The 18143-nt window shown below is 46.0% G+C and overlaps 1 protein-coding gene across 2 annotated transcripts in view; it reads left to right on the top strand.

The window, feature by feature from the left end:
• The first annotated feature begins 5627 nt into the window (after positions 1–5627).
• The window catches only part of BRD7 (bromodomain containing 7), a 361283-nt gene continuing 348767 nt past the window's right edge, over positions 5628–18143 (top strand). The window contains exons 1-2 of one of the 2 annotated variants that reach the window (XM_069215540.1): positions 5628–5759; positions 12489–12751. In XM_069215540.1, the coding sequence (XP_069071641.1) occupies positions 5633–5759; positions 12489–12751 (390 nt within the window). In that variant the 5' untranslated portion in view covers positions 5628–5632. Of the gene's footprint in view, positions 5760–12488; positions 12752–18143 lie in introns of those variants that run through there. The other variant, XM_069215541.1, reaches the window with a different exon arrangement.

The raw sequence follows: 18143 nt of genomic DNA, 5'->3' as shown, positions 1-18143 counted from the left end.
CAAATACGCATCCTTCAGGTCTAGACATACCATCCAATCCCCTTTTTTGTAACAAGTCTCTTAGGAGTTGTATGTCCTCAATCTTGAAATGTCTGTAGACAATCCAAGAGTTGAATTAGCAGAGACTGAGGACTGGGCAAGAGCCCCCGCCTTTCTTCTGGACGAGAAAGATTGTGCTTATGTAGCCTATGGGGTGCGAGCAATCCTGAATTATCACCTTCTTTTGGAGAAGGAATGCTATCTCTTGATCTATAAAAAGACTCTCTTGTTGGGAAAAATGGAGCCGGTAAGGCTGGGACTCATAAAAAGGAGTTGCATAAACCTCCAGATGTTACCCTTTCACTGTTTCTAAGAACCAAGAATCTTGGGTAATCCAATGCCAATTGTGTGATAACATACTCACTCTGCCCCTTAAAGAAATCCCACAGAAGGGATGATTGTTACCTGAATAAGAGGTGTCTTGAATGGATTGTCCTCCTCTGGTATTGCCCCTGTGGAAGCAGCCTCTGCCTCCTCATTTGGGCTTTATCTAAAGCACAAAATGTGGCTACGTACTTGGCCAGGTCTTTGATTAACTTATTCCCAAACAAAAGACCATTCGCATATTGACCTGCTTCAGAAGGTGCTAATTCAGCCAGTTTAGGGTTTATGGGAATGAGCAGGGATTTGTGCCTTTCTGTGGAAATGGAGCAGTTGACTTTACCAAGAAGACATATGGCACATTGTGGCCATTCCAACAAAGTATCCAAGTCCACCATGGAATTGGCATCTTTTGCTTGCACCGCCAAATCAAGTATCTTACTGAGAGGGCCAGATATAGCTAGCAATTTATCCTGATACCCATGCCAGTCTCTTTTGATACCCTTCTGTCACAGGACAGCCTGCGCGCGACCTGGAGAGCTGCCTGAGGCATCCGAAGTGGAGGCAGATGAAAACCAAAGCCTCCACACAGCAGAGTGCCGCAAGGGAACACCTGTGAGGCCTTCACCCAGAAGTACTGAGGACGTCTGGGTTGTAAGGATGCCAAAATGAGAGGTGAGGCCAGCCGCAGCGTTCAGAGCCAGACCAGCTAAGGATGCAACAACGATTGCGGAGGAGAGATGGAAGGAAGCATGGAAGAAGGCGTGAACAGACAGACCAGAAGAGGGACGTTAGGAAAGCCAGTGGATGAAGACCGAGAGCAACAAGGACAACAACAAGATGCCCATACCAGCCACATTCCAGGAGGAACGTGGCTTTCACGTTCCAGGAGGAACGTGGCTTTCACAGGTACGGTCCCAATGGAAGGGATGGTAGGGAAAAGAAAGGGTGGTGGCATTAGGAAGCAAGGGGGGAGGCTGTGGGACTGGGTGCATGGGGGAAGAAGTGTGGAGACAACTCGGAAAAGGAGCACCATTGGGCTGATATAGACAAAACACTGTATGTATAAAAGGAGAAATACAAACACCAATGCGCCCCAAAGACGCAACAGACACAGGCATTTCCACTACTGGTGATCCCCGGAGATCCTCACGAAACCCCCCACACCCCCAATATATTCCCCCTTAGAGTAATAAAATCTTACCTGACCTCTTGGCCTTTACTCCTGAGGTCCATCATCCAGGAGGGCGAACAAAATGAAGAAGAACCTAAAAGAGACACAGAGGAGAAGAAAAGACCAATTAAAGAGTGGCAGAGTAACTGGCTTGGCTTACTCATAGAATAATTGGACCACACACATAAGGAAGAAGAAAACTAATAAAGCAGTGTTTTTTTGTTGGCACTGAGAACTGACTGGCGTCTGTCTGTATTAGAATGCGACCTAGCATCAAGGTGGGCTTCTGACCCGGTGACACCTTCTTAGGAAGGTAGCCATATTAGGATTGAGTTATGGAATATCAGCCACTTTACCTGGAAGGGAAGGTCTCGAACATTCAGAGTGCAGGGTACTGCACACCTCTCTTTCAAATCCTTTCCTCAGACATGAGTAGACATACTCAGCCACTCCTTGACAAGGAACCCACTCGTAAGATCTAGGATGAATAATCTCATCAGGGTTGAAATATTAATCCTTACCTTGAGGAAGACAGGATGCCTGCCTGGAATTTTGAGACTTCCGCTTGCATTTACCACTAGTTTGCAGAATCATAGTAGATTGATCATCCTTAAAGTCAGTGGAGGTTGAATCATTCGAAGTGTGTTGAGGTTCTTGACCTGAACTGGAAGGTCCTTGGGCTGTGGCAGAACCATAATCATGATCACAGAGGACAGATTCAATAGTTTTCCTCAAAGGAATCTCTGTGAGAAGGGCCAGGCTCTAGAAGATTAACCTCTACAGGGGGGCTGGGCGATTCCCCAAGCCCCGCCGAACTTCCTTCTGGAGAAAGAGGACTGCTCCCTAACACCCTGCTGCCGCATAGGTTCCTGCTCCCTCTCCAAGCCGGCTCCTAAAGCGGGACCAAAGTCCTGACAAAGCTGAGTCAGAAAGACTCGCACACGCCAACACACAATGGGTGTTTAAGGCACCTGATGGCACAAAGGTGTGCAGCGCCTTACAAATTGAAATGTTTTGTGAAACTTGCTGTGGTGTTGATAAGCACAGGCACTGTGTGGCGCCAAGCTACCTGTAGGAATATACCAATAATATTCGTAATAATGCAATCAGAAAAACAATAGAGAGAATGACACTTATCTATCACTGTATCAGCATCAAAGAAAAAGTAAGGGCTTTAAGCTATGTGGACGTATAGAGGTTGATGGGACCAGATTGTTGGGTCATAGAGAGGGTGGACAGGACTCATGGGAAATGTAGTGTTTACTTTTTCTTATGCTATTGGCTGCTGTGTCTTTTTTTGCAGTAAAGGAAAGAGAAGCATAATCCGAAGCTTCCATTCCAGACTTAGAATCATAGCCGGGCCTTTGCAGATCTTAAAACGTGAACAGGGCAGTGTTTTTCTCTAGGAAAGGTTTCAACCCTAACCATTACCCTCCAGATACGCATGCGCAATGCTACAAGGAGCAAATTGCCAACTAACACATAATATCAAGAGTGCTCCAGAACACCAGCAGCATTCCAGGATGGCACACATAGCATGAGGTAATCAAATAACTAAGTATATGTTGAACTCCTTAAATATGAATACCACCGAATGGTACTATAAGCAGGCCCACAGAGAAGCAGTCGGTTGAGTTAATAAGTCCAGAAAGTATCCCAAACAATGGTATTTTATTAATACAGAAAAGTAAAACCTGAACAAGAATTATTAAAACGTCGATGATGGACTTGGGATAGTTTGCCAGAAAATAAAGCTTAATAACTTCTTCCAGTGCCAGAAACACCTATCCTGGCTTGCTTCGGATGTATGATGGAACAACGCATGCACTTACAATGCATCCCTCTACAACGCAGTAAGTACAATGCATGGTCATTACCACGCATGCACTTACCACAAAATGTTTTTACAATGCATATGCTTTTACAACAAATGTCTTTACCACAAAAATTTCGTAGTGAAGGCATAGTTGGTAAAGGCATATGCATGGTAAAAACACAAACACATCTTTCCACCCAAAAACCCTACCTACCCTAAACCCCAAAAATGACCTTACCACCCCAAGACCCATACCCACCCTAAAACTTAAACACCCCTTCCCACCCCAAACCCACCCTAAAAACGAAACACCCCTTACCACCCCCAAATACCATACCCACCCTAAAACCTAAAAATGCCCTTACCACCCCAAAACCCATACCCACCCTAAAACATAAGCAACTCTTACCACCCCAAAACTCATGCCAACCCTAAAACGTAAAAGAACCCTTACCACCCCAAAACCCATACCCACCCTAAAACGTAAATATGCCCTTACCACCCCAAAACACAAACCCACCCTAAAACCTAAACAAATCCTTACCACCCCAAAACCCATACCCACCATAAAACCTAAAAAATGCCCTTATCATTCCAAAACCCATACCCACCCTAAAACCTAAAAATGCCCTTACCACCCCAAAACCCAAACCCACCCTTCAACCTGAAAAATGCCCTTACCACCCCAAAACCCATAACCACCCTAAAATCTAAAAAAAACTTACCACCCCAAAACCCATGCACACCCTAAAACCTAAAAATGTCCTTACCAACCCAAAACCAATACCCAACCTAAAAACTAAACAGCCCTTACCACCACAAACCCTATAACCACCCTAAAACTTAAACATGCCCTTACCACCCTAAACCCCATACCCACCCTAAAACCTAAACACCCCTTACCACCCCAAACCCCATACCCACCCTAAAACCTAAAAATACCCTTACCAGCCCAAAACCCATGCCCACCCTAAAAAGCCCTTACCACCCCAAAACCCATACCCACCCTAAAACCTGAAAATGCCCTTACCACCCTAAAAACCCATACCTACCCTAAAACCTAAAAATGCCCTTATGACCCCAAAACCCAGACCCACCCCAAAACCTAAACATGTCCTTACCACCCCAAAACCCATGCCCACACTAAAAAGCCCTTACCACCCCAAAACCTATACCCACCCTAAAACCTACAAATGCCCTTACCACCCCAAAAACCCATACCCACCCTAAAACCTAAAAATGCCCTACCACCCAAAAACCCATACCCACCCTAAAACCTAAAAATGCCCCACCACCCCAAAACCCATACCCACCCCAAAACCTAAAAGTGTCCTTACCACTCCAAAACCCATACCCACCCTAAAACCTAAAAATACCCTTACCACCCCAAAACCCATTCCCACCCTAAAACCTAAAAATGCCCATACCACCCCAAGACCCATGCCCACCCTAAAATCTAAAAGTGCCCTTACCACCCCAAAACCCATGCCCACCCTAAAACCTAAAAATGCCCTTACCACCCCAAAACCCATACCCACCCTAAAACTTAAAAATGCAATTACCACTAATAACTGTTACCCACCCTAAACACTATATATATATATACACATATATGTATATCACAACCCACTTAATTTTCGTACCTTTAAAACCTTTACCACGCATACACCTTTACCATTCATGCCTTTACAATGAAATTCGTTGTAAAGGCATGCGTGGTGAACGCATATGCGTTGTAAATACATTCCGTTGCATTCACCGTGATGTAAGTGATGATTCCTGCTTGCTTCTTGATTACAGTTAAAAATCGAAGATGGGAAACGACTCCTCTTCCTGTGAATCCAGTCAACGCAGGGAAAAGCGCCATAAAGTATTAAAGTACATTTCTAGTTCTGTGCAGTGTGCACTTCTACGGAATAATAAAAGATAAATAGCCAAATGGGCAACGCTACTTAAGAATAACCATATACTTCTGGAGCTATTAAACCGGGGAAAATATAAGTATTCCTTTATAGCATAATACTTGTAATACACAGCAAGTACAGTCTATGATTCTTGCTTATTTATTTTAGGCATATTAAATTTGAGTTGTCACATATGCAGAGTTCTGCATCCCTCCCAAGATGGCACTGACTCGTACCAAGGTTATGCCAGTCCTCTTTCTATGCGTTTCCAGCAGCGAGTAGTGTGACAGCTCTAGGCTCAGCGTCAACCGTTTCGAACCCGTTGCTGTTCACGCTCTAGGCCCGAGTTCCTCTACTGCAAGTGGCTCACGTGTGCGCATGCGCAGTTGTTTCTGTTTTCCTGTTGCCTTTTTTTTTTTACCCCCGTTGTACGGCTTCAGGATGGGCAAAAAGCATAAGAAGCACCGGGGAGAGAAAGGACCGGAGCTTGGCCTAGCTGCAGGAGGTACCTGTGGGAGAACGGCGTCGGGGCGGGGCTGGGACCAGGCGTTAACTTAAGGAGTAGGCGCTGTTCCAGGAATAGAAAGGTGGCAGCAGAATTAACCCAGCTGTGGAGGTAGAGGTGAGAGTAGGCAGTCAGCGCCCCACCACCTCTCAAACAGGATCGGACTGTGAATGTATACCTACTGTGGGAGGGTGAGGGCAAGGTGTGGTTGGGGGGGCTCTTGAAGTTGGAGGAAGATAAAGTCATATATTTGAGGGTGTAAGGAACCAATGAGTGTTGTGTAATGATACCGATCTGACAGTGCTACTATGTTAGAGTACAAATAGCTGTGGGGGAGGATAGTGACCTTTGCAACAAATCATTGAGGGATTTATGGAGTCACAAGTGAGAGGATACTTGGTGATGGTTGGTAGTGATTTACAGAGTAGCTAGTGAGGAAATGTCATGAGTAGCTCAGGTAGGTCGGTGATGGGCAGGCTAGTGACGGGGCAGTAATCTGTCAGGCCTGGAGCTGAAGATCTGGTGGGACCTGAACGCTTGACCGATTAGTGAGACACTTAAGTGAGGGTCAGTTGGGTAAATCGGGATTGGGAGAATGCTCTGCGGAAGAGAACATTTGTGGGCTGGATATAGTATAGGGACAAAAAACAAGGGAGCACGAAGGTGTAGCACCCGAGAAAAGTGGGTCATAGTGCTGAGGAACAAGAAGGTTAATCAAGGAGGAGTACAGAGGGAGGTTAATTGCTGGACAATGGGCTCGAGTGGACGAAACAGTGATTGGGATAAATAGATCGATCGGTATGAAAAAGAACTTAAGGACTAATCATTGAGGTTGCCAAATGTAGGTTCAAATCGTGTGGAGTAGAGTCCGGGAAGCTGGGCAAACTAGTGAGCGACTGGGGTAAGAGGGCGTCGGATCAGTGAAGAAAGTCAGAAAAGAAATCCCTATTTTGCAGAATGCAATTTGCTTCAGTCGGTTTCTTATATTGTGTTGTCTGAAGATCAGTTTCACTTTTATGAATGATGAGATCCAAGAAATGTGTGTGTGTGATTTTGAGACATGTGAATTTAAGTTTGATAAATAAGTTGTTCTGGTTCATTTGTACAATGTTTTTGAGGAGAAGGCTCAAGTTTATTGCTAAATGAGCAGGATATGTGTTCCCAGCAAATTAAATGGGATATATGTTCAAGTGATTTCTTGTCCTACACTCTGAGTAACATGTAGAGACAGGTGTTCGGTGGAGCACATTTTTTATCCGATTGCAGTCTTGTACAGATAAAGGAAAATGTTGTTGCTGAAAGTCAATCTGATGTTGCAATAGTAAAATTTCAATAGTTCATTGGTGACAATATTATTGGTTGCTCAATAGTGTGCAGGTCTGGTTACTAATACCTTTTACTGTGTTGTAATGCATGTTTGTTTCCAGTTGATATATCACATTGATAGTGGCTAGTACGTAATGAACTTGCTATCTTTGAAGAATAGCTCTAGTGTCTCATTGGTGAGAGGTAGATTCTTCAGGCATGGTTTGAGGTGAAATCCATATATTCTCCTACATGGCAACAGATTGTCAGTAATGGAAATTAATAGGTGTTTTGGGATTGGAAGAACTCACCCGCCAATCTATTTTAGGCAACCAGCAGAGGGTGACAATTTTAGGGAGAGTGATGTAGAGAAAGCTTTATTTTCCTTTAAAAACACATGAGGTTCTATGGCTCAGGGTGAAGTTGTACCTTTAGGCTACACGACCATAGAAATATCAAGACACAAACCTGTAAGCTTACGCTGGGAGTCTAATATACATAGATGCCCACCCCCTCCCCCGTCCCGAGCTACTAGATGCTCTTTTTCCCCACTGTATTTGGGGTCCCACAATTACAGTCCTCAATTCATTATGGGCCTAGGCTACGATTAAGCACAGGTGCCTAATCCACTTCTGAACCTATTTTTCAAACACTCTGCACATATACACACCCAGGGTGTTAGTGGAAGCTTCTGGTTTGAAAGTGCACTTTAGGCGAGAGGGGCCAGTAAAGCATACTCTAACTGACGCAGCGAAAATGGTTTGGTCACATTTACAGATTCACAAAACTTTGGATGAAGACACCACGGCCTTATGTGATGCTCCTACTGGTATGAACATTAGTCCAACGCCCATTGTGAGTGGATACTTGTTGGGCCCGTCGGGTGACAAAACAGGTTCATGACCTCACTTTAGCCAAGCAGGAACAGGAATTTCGAAAGGCAGATGCCTGAACCAATAATAAGTGATGGGCGAGGGCAAAGCCCACAGAGTAGATAACAGCATGTCTCGTAGAGACAGCACATGCGCTGCCTAGGCTTGACCTAAAAACTACAAGAAGATAACTTCCTGAGGAAGTTGAACTTAACACCTTTCATCTGTCACACTTAACCCTGCAACTAAGGTAGAATAGCAGCATCCCCTTTAAAAGATATTCACAGTTCCAGAAGCTGACACCTAAAGAACGAGAACCTATCTCTTGAAATAAGAAAAAACATGTGCACCAAACTCTGAGAATCTGTCTTGATTCCAAACCCGACAGTCTTGTGACTCCAAATCTCCGACACTTTTAACCAAGCTATATTTCAAACATGAACAGTAGGCTTAAGAAGCATCTCCTTTCCTGGTCAAGCAGAACAAATGTGGATGACTGTCTTTTGTGATTCAGAAGCTTTTATGGTCTGCTTTTGATGCCAAATATGGCTTTGCTGGGCTAATCATTTTGCTTATTTTGTTAGTATCCTTTAATAATTCCTTGGGAGTGTCAGTATAATTGGGGAACAAATTAATGAAGTCCAGGAGGCAGTGCATTTTCTTGAGTGACAAGTTATACTCATTACTTCATTATATTCTGTTTACATCCTGTTTCTCCCCAACTGGATCAGCCTCCATTTGATGCCTTCGGGTTTTCAAGTTTGACTCATGGTGCTCCATCGCGTCCCCTGGAGAACCCCCCAGTTGTTTACTCATTCCCTGTACATGCTGCGAGGAAGGAATTTCCATTCATACACTGTTACCAACCAAGAACTTGTTTTTTCCTTTTTCATTGAGAAAGCAATAGTAGGGTGAGTAAGGTCAAGGCGAAACAGGAGGCTTTCCAGTTCGCTAGTTCAGGGATAGTAAGTTTGCCAGCAAGGGGAGCAGGTTGGTTGAACTGTATGGTGCTCCAACAGTTGGGGACTTGACACTTTGATACTGTGAGTCATCAGTGTGTTGATGTTAACTGCTGTGGCCATGAGTGTGATTTCTCATCCTGTCCACAAATCACTCTCATTATTGCAGTGTTTTCTGGGAAGTACCATAGACCTTACCATTCGGCACAGGCCACCACATTAGCTGGGTGCGAAAGCAGCGTTCACTGGGCAACACCACCTGAAATGTTACGCAGGTCTAAATATGTCATTTAAAGGACCGGAGAGAAAAAGCGCAACAGAATTAGTCCTGTTTACTTCATAACAACATTCTTAGCACCCCTGTTTTGAAGAACAGTTCAACAATCTAACGTCGCAAGTCAAGCCAGCCTAATTTGTAAGAAGTGTTTATATAACCTTAATCTGTAAGTGCAAGTGTCCACCCTTGTCCACCTGTTTCAGGAATCTACTGAAACGGGAGAAATAAAGGGATAAGGTAACACACTCAGTCTTTGGTAGCAGCCTTGTTATATTCCTATGTTCCTTTAGCCCTCAACTTGGCTTTGAACTACATTTTCTAGAAGTCATGCTTCCTGTTTTATAAAAATTCAACATAAACCGGAAGAATGTGCACTGTTCATAATATTTGCACATACTACTTGTGGGAAGCAGGGGTTCTCCACTGAGTGGTTAGGGCTTGCTATGAAATCACAAAGTGCTCTATTTAAGGGTAGTGTGGTCGAGCAGCCTTAGACTTAACACAGAGGAGTGCAGGGCCTCTACAAATACAAACAAATTGTCAATAAATTAACGACTCAAGAAGGAGATCCACACCACTTTATAAAAATAGGAAGTATTTTTATATATGTTTGGGCATCAGAGAAAAATCGTTCAGATAAGAACGTGTTTTTAAAGAGGAATTATTTTTACTTATAAAAGTAGACAGTACAATTTCAGAGTTCTGCAATGTTATCCTATAGGAGGATAAACACGTTTTGCAAACAGGTAGAGAACAGTGACTTACAAGACCAATCTCCAGGGCTTAAGGTGAGTAGTGGGCAAGGTCCAAGGCAGCACCCACAGTACACCTCAGCGTCACAGAGCAGCCGAGTGCAGTGTTCAAAACAGAGTTGGGTGCCCAGTGCGTTCCTATATAGAGAAAAGAGTCTGCAGGCTCTGACCAGGAGGCCAGTCGGGCTCAACCAACAGTGGGGCTCAGGCCCCACGATGCTCAGGCACAAGTAGGCACCTTTGGTCCTCTTCTGTATGGCTCAGGGGTGACGGGTGCAGAAGTGTCCTTAGGTGTAGAGTTTTCTTGACCGGAGCAGTCGCAGTAGAGGAGGGCTGCGTGCAGAGGCTGCAGGCATTGTCTGGGAGTCCAGAAGGGGTGATACCATGATGGACTTGGACTCTGGAGGGCTGGGGAACATTGTTGGCACTGGTGGTCCACTTCAACTCGGTCAGAGGTGGCGGGTGCAGTAGTGACTTTAGGTGTCAGGTTTTGGCAGTTCCAGAGGCTTCTGAGTTCCTTCTTTTGTGTTTGTTGGGGGACAAGTCCACTGTCCACGGGAGGTATTGAGTCTTTTTCGAAGGCAGGAGGTCCTTCCGGGTTTCTGGAGTCACAGCTGCAGGACGAGTCGACTTTGGCACAGAATTCGGTGAGGGATGTGGACAGGCCGGTGGGGTTGGTGCCAGGTCAGCTGCTTCTTTTCTCCTCTTCTGCTTACATGCCTCTTCTTTGTCCCTGGTCTTGTTAGGTTGTCAGGATCTGCTTCTCTTTTGGTAGGGCCTCCCCTAGATATTGAGTTTAGGGGCATTGAGGATGTGTAGGGTAGTAGCAAATAATTTGCCCCCTATATGACCAACTCATGTGGAAAGTGGGCATAACCCTGTCCCAGAATTCCTAGGTATGCCATCTCCGAGATGGCTACCTCTGAAAGGTTGTGTCCACCTCACAGTAGCCCACCTTAGGGGTGGTACTTGCCTGGGGGTGGCACGCTTACCTGACTAGCTAATTTATCCTCCTCTCTTGGTGCCCAGTTGGCTCTGGACAGGAGGGTGGCTTTCTCTCCCATGAGGGGAGCCAGATTTGCATTTCAAAGGCGGCAGCCCTTTGAGGCTTGCCATCTTAGGAAGGCTAATCAGAAAGTCATCCTGTGGGAGGGGGTGGTCACACCCTCTTCCTTGACAGGCTTTTTTCCCCTGCCTCCTGAGAGCAGAAGGCTCTCACCCTAGGGGTCCAGAACAGTGTTTTGGGTGGCAGGCTGGTAGAAACCAGTCAAGTGAGCACACCAGAGGCTGGTAGTATTTCAGGGGGCACCTCGAAGGTGCCCTCTGGGTGCATGTATTAGTAAATCCAACTCTGGCATCAGTGTGCGTTCACCAATTTGAGATGTTTGATACCAAACATCCCTATCTTCAGTGAAGCCATCATGTAGTTGGGGAAATCGTATTGACCAGTGTCCACCACATGCATTAAAAATGGCTCCCTGTACACTTACTATGCCTGCGGATTGGCAAAGACATAGCAGGGGCATATCTGCTCATGCAAGTATTCCCTCACATGTAATATAATGCACCCTGCCTTAGGGTGTAAGGCCTGCTAAAGGGGTGACTTGTATATATTGCATGTAGTGTTAGGAAACATGGCACACAGCCTATGTGCCATGTCATGTTTTCAATTTTGTCTGCACCAAGACACGTAGCATCCAATGGCAACCTGCCATGTGCTTGGTGACGGGTCCGTTAGAGTGGCACAGTGTGTGCTGCAGCCCTCAGAGGCCCTCTTTAACGCCTCAGGCCCTAAGAACCAAGGATATAATTTACTAGGGACTTACAGAGGTGGCTAAAGTATTTGCTAATTTGACGGTTTGGGGGTGAAGAACACTGGCACTGGTGACCTGGTTGGCAGGGACACAGTGCACTTCAGCCAGAGTTGCATCAAATACTTGGCAAAAAGTGGCTGGGGTACTGCAACAAAACCCCAGTTCCCTACACTACTCCATTCAAGAGATTAAATGTTATTGTGCTACAATATTTTATGTATTGTGCTTCAATATAACTGGTTGCAAGCCAAACTGGGTGTTTTCAGTGAGATTATTCATGAGTTTGGTGAAAATACAAACTCCAAACTTAAAGCCCAAAGGGATGTCTGAAATCTCTTCTGTCACAAATGTTACTTAGTTTTTTGTAATGTTGTCTGAGTGAGGTGTATAGTGTGTGTGGATTGTTCATCTAATCCAAAAAGTAGGCATGAAGATGTGGAGCTGGTGCAATTGTGTATGCTAAGTGCCTCCTGCTAACGTGAAATTCTAAAAGGTTACTACTATCTTTGAAGACTAGTCATCATAGAGAATATGGTTGAGTTGTTTTTTAGGTAGTGTTTCGGAAAGTATCATGTCTGAGGGAGCCCTGCTGTATGGAATAGCAAAGGATTTTTGATTGTCGACTAGATAAGACAAAATTTATTAGTAATCGTGCCAGCATAGTGTTTTATTGGCTTTTTAAGTTCCTGAATGCTAGTTTTCTCTAAGACATTTATCACACTTTTTTTTTTGTCCTGGTGCTGTTCGAAGAATATGTTGAAAAACCTCTAAAGCTGGTGCTTAAAGTTGGTGGGGGTGAAGTCAAAGAACTATCTGCGTCGAGAGTTGGGCACGATGCCAGCTTCTACGAGGATCGACTAGAGCATGAAAAACATAAAGACAAGAAGAAAAAAAAGAAACGAAAGGAAGATAAGCCAACTGAAGAAGAGAAGAAAATAGAGAAAAAGAAGGTAGATAAAAAGAAAGATGGAAAAAATAAGGAAGACAGGAAAAAGGATGAGAAGAAAAAAAAGGTAAGAATGTGATTTTCAGTATTCCTTAACATTATTATTTGTGAGTATCACAGGCCATCTTTATCATGTGGTGACGCAATGATGAAAGTCGGGCAAAATGATAATTTGTTTTGGCGGGGGGGGGTTGCAGAGGGAGTGTTGCTAGGCCATACATGGTGGCTGTATCGCTGTATCTCCTGTTTGCTCCAGCTAAGTATGTGAAAACTGTGAAATAATGCAGTGGGGCGAAGCCATCCGTATCTGGGACAGACATACCGACGATGGAGAGGAGAGATCTGATTCTTTGTAAAGGCTCTGATGCTTCGAGGAAGAAGAGACTGAGGGGGCTGATGCCCCCCCTCCATCTTGGAGCCACACTGCAGCAAGGTAATTTGCCCCAAAGCTAACTCCTCAAATCTGTGACGGACAGACCAGGGTGGTGGGTTCAGTTGGCACCTTCTAACAGGATGAGCCTCCGGTGCGGCTCCCACCCCAGCACACATCTGGAGGCACAATGCTGCCATAGTGAAGACTTAATACAGAGAGGACAAAAGCACAGTTCCAGCACACTGCAGTACCCGTCAAAATCTGCTCTGGAGGAATAAGAGGAATCATGGGTGTAGGTCCCAATCCGAGGCTTTTGTCTAGGCTCCCAGAGGCCATCAGAGGGCACACCACAGAGGGAGTATATATATTGGGGATAACCTACATCTGGTGGAAGCACCTGAACAAGTGCAACTGCTTTGTGGTACTGCAACTGTTAACAGTCACGATTGGCAGTGCCATCAACCCAAATGGTAACAGAGGTGAGCAGCCTTAAGGATCAATTACCCAAAAAAGATGGCAGCACGTTTCAGTTTGCTGAGAAATGTAACTGAGGATGCAAAGTTTATCTAGCTGTCCAAGACTCACTGTCATGATAGTGAGGACCTATGATGTGAGGCTCAAGTGAAGAATGATGGTGTGCATTTCATTGTATCTAGAGCTCTTGATGGTGAGATTATTGGACTGGACAGCAGGCTTTGGTCAACCAGAGCTGTGCAGGTCCTGCGTAGACACCTCTCCTTCCCCCTGGCCCTGGAGGCTCCAGTCAGCTCCTTCTTGCATCCGGCAGCTCAGGAGGTGCCCCTGCCTTTGTGCCACTTAGCCAGTATTGTAAATTGAGCTGTATTCTGCCACATCAGAATATGTGGCTGATATTGGTGTTGAGTGTGCAATCGCTGCCTCACTCCTGAAAGCATCTGTTCGTGTGGCCACTCTGCTGTGGTGCCTAAGCTATCTCTATTATCTACAAGATAACAGTGATATTGTGCTTCAGACATGCTGATGCTTTTCACCACCTGCTTGCACAGCCTATGGCATTTGAGCTCCTAGGGTCACTAGCATTACCCTCTGCAGCACCATTTTCTTAGAATTCAGTTAAATAGTAGTAGCCATCAAGCAGTCTGCGTAATATAAACGGAAACTTGATAGTATGAAACAAAAGATAATCGTTCCCTGTAAGTATCAAAGACTGAGAATTCAATGTCAACAGACTTGAGCGCACCCAAGAAGACTTGGAAAAAAGAAGTAGGAGAAAATAAAACAAGACTCTGTTGCATACCAGAAGGGAATAAAGACTCCATCCAAATTTCATCACACCTCAATAAAAGAACCACTGAGGGTCCAGCATGCACTATGACCTTATCAGCATCTTGAAACCCAGAGACAACATAATATACTTGAATTTCCACAAAGCAGCTTGACTGGAATCTGCTAAAAGAAAGAAAAAAACTACCCTAGTGTGAACAACAAGTGTACCTGCCTCAAGATGTAGAAACATTTCCTAGAAATGAAACTGACTTTGAAGTGCCATATCATCACATATGGTAACATACCCAGATGTATGCAAACTCATTTGGTCCAAACTTTTCGATGCACCACAAGGCCTTCACAAACTTCTTAGCTCACTTTCTTCTCACGAAATAGAAATGCATCACACTGATCAAAGCTACACTGAAGCTACACACCTTAAACATTAACATCCCTTAGTGATCATTCATTTTTAGCACAGCCAAACAAAATGTACTATAACCAATAAAACACTCTGGATGAGTGCTCAGCTGTTCATCTCTAGGGTTGTCACTCCCTGAGTGAAACGCCAACATCACCTTTTACCTTCTGTTGTTGCCCGCATCCTGCTTGGCTACCACAGTTCACAATTGGTGGTTTCAGAGGGCAACAAATGATATTCATTAAATGCAACTCAAGGAATGTTCAAGGGGTGAACAATCCCATTTTGCAGCAGAAAAACCTATAGCCCCTGCATGAACTAGGGTGCAGCATTGCATTCATCTACCAGACCCATTTGGATGAGAAAGAAAACTTGAAGGTAAAAATCAGATGGGTTGCTGAAATAGCTTTCTCGCAAGCATTTAAAAACATGTTTTCTGATGGATACAAACTACCTGTGGGTTCCTCACCTTAAGAATTCGTCCTTGCGCCAGCATCCGAGGGAAAGTCTTCTTCCCATCCCTCCACATCGACGAGGATGTCACAATTGCATGGCTTCACACGACTCCGTCTGACGTCACCATGCCAATAAGAGGTCTTCGCCGGAGTGCTGACGTCAGTTTCCTTTTTTCCGTGCCTTCGACGCTAATGTTTTTTTTTCTTTTTTTCTTGGCTCGTTGGATAGAGTTGTAGCTTTAGTAGTTACAATGTCTCCCCCGAGATAATCTGATTTCAAGCCTTGTAATGAATGTGGTGGTCTGATGTCGGTCACTGATCCGCATGGGGGACTGCCTTTGGTGTCTTAGCTCTGAGCATGACGTCGAGGGGTGTGGATCGTGCCAGAGCATGAACCCTTGAACCCTAAGGCACTAAAAGAAAGAGAGGCCAAGCTTTTCTTAGCGAAGTCTAAGAAGAAGGGCCATAAGAGGGCTTCATCTCACGCTTCTTCCAAGAGGCACAAGAAGCGTCGTCGTCATGACTCACGGCGCCGTTCGATACGGAGCCGATCGAGGTCTCCATTTACTAGACGTCGAAGCAATTGGGAGGTGAGCCCTACTGTAACTCCACAGCCCCAGAGTCCAGAAATATCTCTTGACGCCATCAGTCTGAGGTGGCTCCTCATAGCCCTCAGTTTTCACCGGCGCCACAAGAGCCTGATGTGCAGCAGCAGGATCAAGACCAGAGATATCCTGCCTTCCCGGCTCCGGAGCGGATCTAGCAGCATTTCTAAATGCTCTGTATGCTGTTTTCCAGTGTATGGCCCCTGCTGGTACACCGGTGGGTCCCACGGGGCCATTAGCATTTTCACTGGGCTCCCCGTCTCCATATAAGATGAGGCTGTTTATGCCGTTTTGCCCGGTTGGGGGGGCCGGGTCGATGCCGATGATTTCTCCACGAGGTATGGTGTCACCATCTAGATCCGTGGCGCCGTTGCCATCACCGCGTCAGCTGACGCCAATGCTATCCCCTGGCCAGCCGGCCCCATTACCTTCGTGCCAGCCGACTCCGAAGAAGGTGCCGTTGGAGTCCGCGTCGGATCCGATTCTCAGATTCATCCATCCTCTCCTGTGCCATTGTCGGGATTAGAAAGTGGTGTCTTCTGCGTCGGTGAATTTGATTTCGACGCCGAGGCTAGAGTCCCGCTTGAGATCTCGAAGGAAGGCCTTGCGTCTCCTTGAAGAGGAAGAATACCAGCAGTTGGAGGAGGGCAAGCTTGTAGAGCCTTTGGATGAATACCAAGGATTGGGGTCAGCCAGTGGGCTGGATACTTCCCCGGAATGGGACATCTCATCTCCAGGGGAGTTTACGGAGGAGGCAGCGACATCTCATTCGGTCATTAGAAAGGCAGCAGACTATTTAGACCTGCCTTTATCTGCAGTAGAGGTGAAGACAAATCTGCTAACTGAGGTGCTGCATCCCTCTACGTCCTCGGCTGATCCTTTGCTGCCCTTCAACGAGGCATTGATGGAGCCTATTATGGACTTGTGGAGGAAACCAGTTTTGTCTCCGGCTGTGAATAGGGATGTAGCAAGGAGGCATAGGGGAGCACCCGGGGAAATGGGTTCCTTTCACATCATCCAGCCCCGGAGAGTTTAGTGGTTCAAGCATCTTGCTCCACAAAGTCTGCTCCTGGTTCATTCCCTGTAGTCCCGTCTGATAGAGAGTCCAAACGAATTGAACAGTCTTCGAAAAAGATATTTTCGTCTTGCAGCATGGCGCTCAAGGCTGCAAACACTACCTGTGTGCTGGGCAGGTATGTCCACGCCCTTATGGACTCGGCCAAGGCTATGGTTGGGGATCTGCCACAGGACGCACAGAGGCCTTTTGGAACACTCTTTTCGGACACGCAGGCTGTGGCACAGCAGATTATACAATCTGGCCTTGATACAACGGACTCAGTTGCCAGGGCAAAGGGGACATCTGTTGCTACAAGGAGGCACGCTTGGCTGAGGTCCTCCGGATTCTCCTCGGATGTACAGACCACCTTACTAGACTTTCCCTTCGATGGTGAAAGGCTGTTTGGGGAGAAAGCAGACTCTGCCCTTGAGCGTTTTAAGGACAGCCGGGCTACAGCAAAGTCCTTAGGCTTACAGGCTACCCCTGCTGCCCCTTATAGGCCTCTTCGCAGGTTCAGAGAGTTTGGTCGTGGGGCAGTTTTTCAGAGGCCTCAGTACTCGGCCCAACAACCTGCTAATCCATCCTTTAGATCCTTTGGAGGGCGAGGGAGGGCTAGAGAGGCAGGCCAGCAGCACCCTTCATCATCATCCTCTTCCTCTGGTGGACAACAGCAGGGGAAGCAGCCCTAGTTTTCCCCACCCTATCGAACATGCCTCTCCTGTAGGGGAAAGGCTTAGTCTTTTTCTCCGCGAGTGGGAGTTGATAACAGACTCCCGGGTGTTGAATATTGTGGAAAAAGGATATGCTCTCCCCTTTCAGGAGTTCCCTCCTCCCTTCCCCCCCGTCCCTCATTTTGTTCAGAAGACCATCTCCTGTTGTTGCAACAATCTCCTGTTGTTGCAAAAGGAGGTTCTGGCCATGTTATCGAAGGGTGCAGTAGCGTTGGTTCCAGTGCAGGAAAGGGGTCAGGGTTGTTATTCAAGATATTTCCTGATCCCCAGGAAGGAAGGTCGCCTGAGACCGATCCTAGACCTGAGGATTTTGAATTGGTTCCTCAAGCAGGAGAAATTCAAAATGCTGGCTCTAGCGCAGGTACTTATGGCGTTGAACAAAGAGGATTGGATGGTGTCTGTCGACTTGCAGGATGCGTACTTTCATATCCCTATACTCAAGTTGCACAGGAAGTATCTCTGGTTTGTGGTAGGGTCGCAACACTACCAGTTTGCGGTCCTTCTGTTTGGGCTTACTTCAGCACCTCGAGTCTTCACAAAGGTGATGGCAGTGGTTGCAGCACATCTCAGGA

Source organism: Pleurodeles waltl, chromosome 12, assembly GCF_031143425.1.
Source record: "Pleurodeles waltl isolate 20211129_DDA chromosome 12, aPleWal1.hap1.20221129, whole genome shotgun sequence".
Classification (NCBI taxonomy): domain Eukaryota; kingdom Metazoa; phylum Chordata; class Amphibia; order Caudata; family Salamandridae; genus Pleurodeles; species Pleurodeles waltl.
This window is presented reverse-complemented; position numbering and strand designations above follow the sequence as displayed.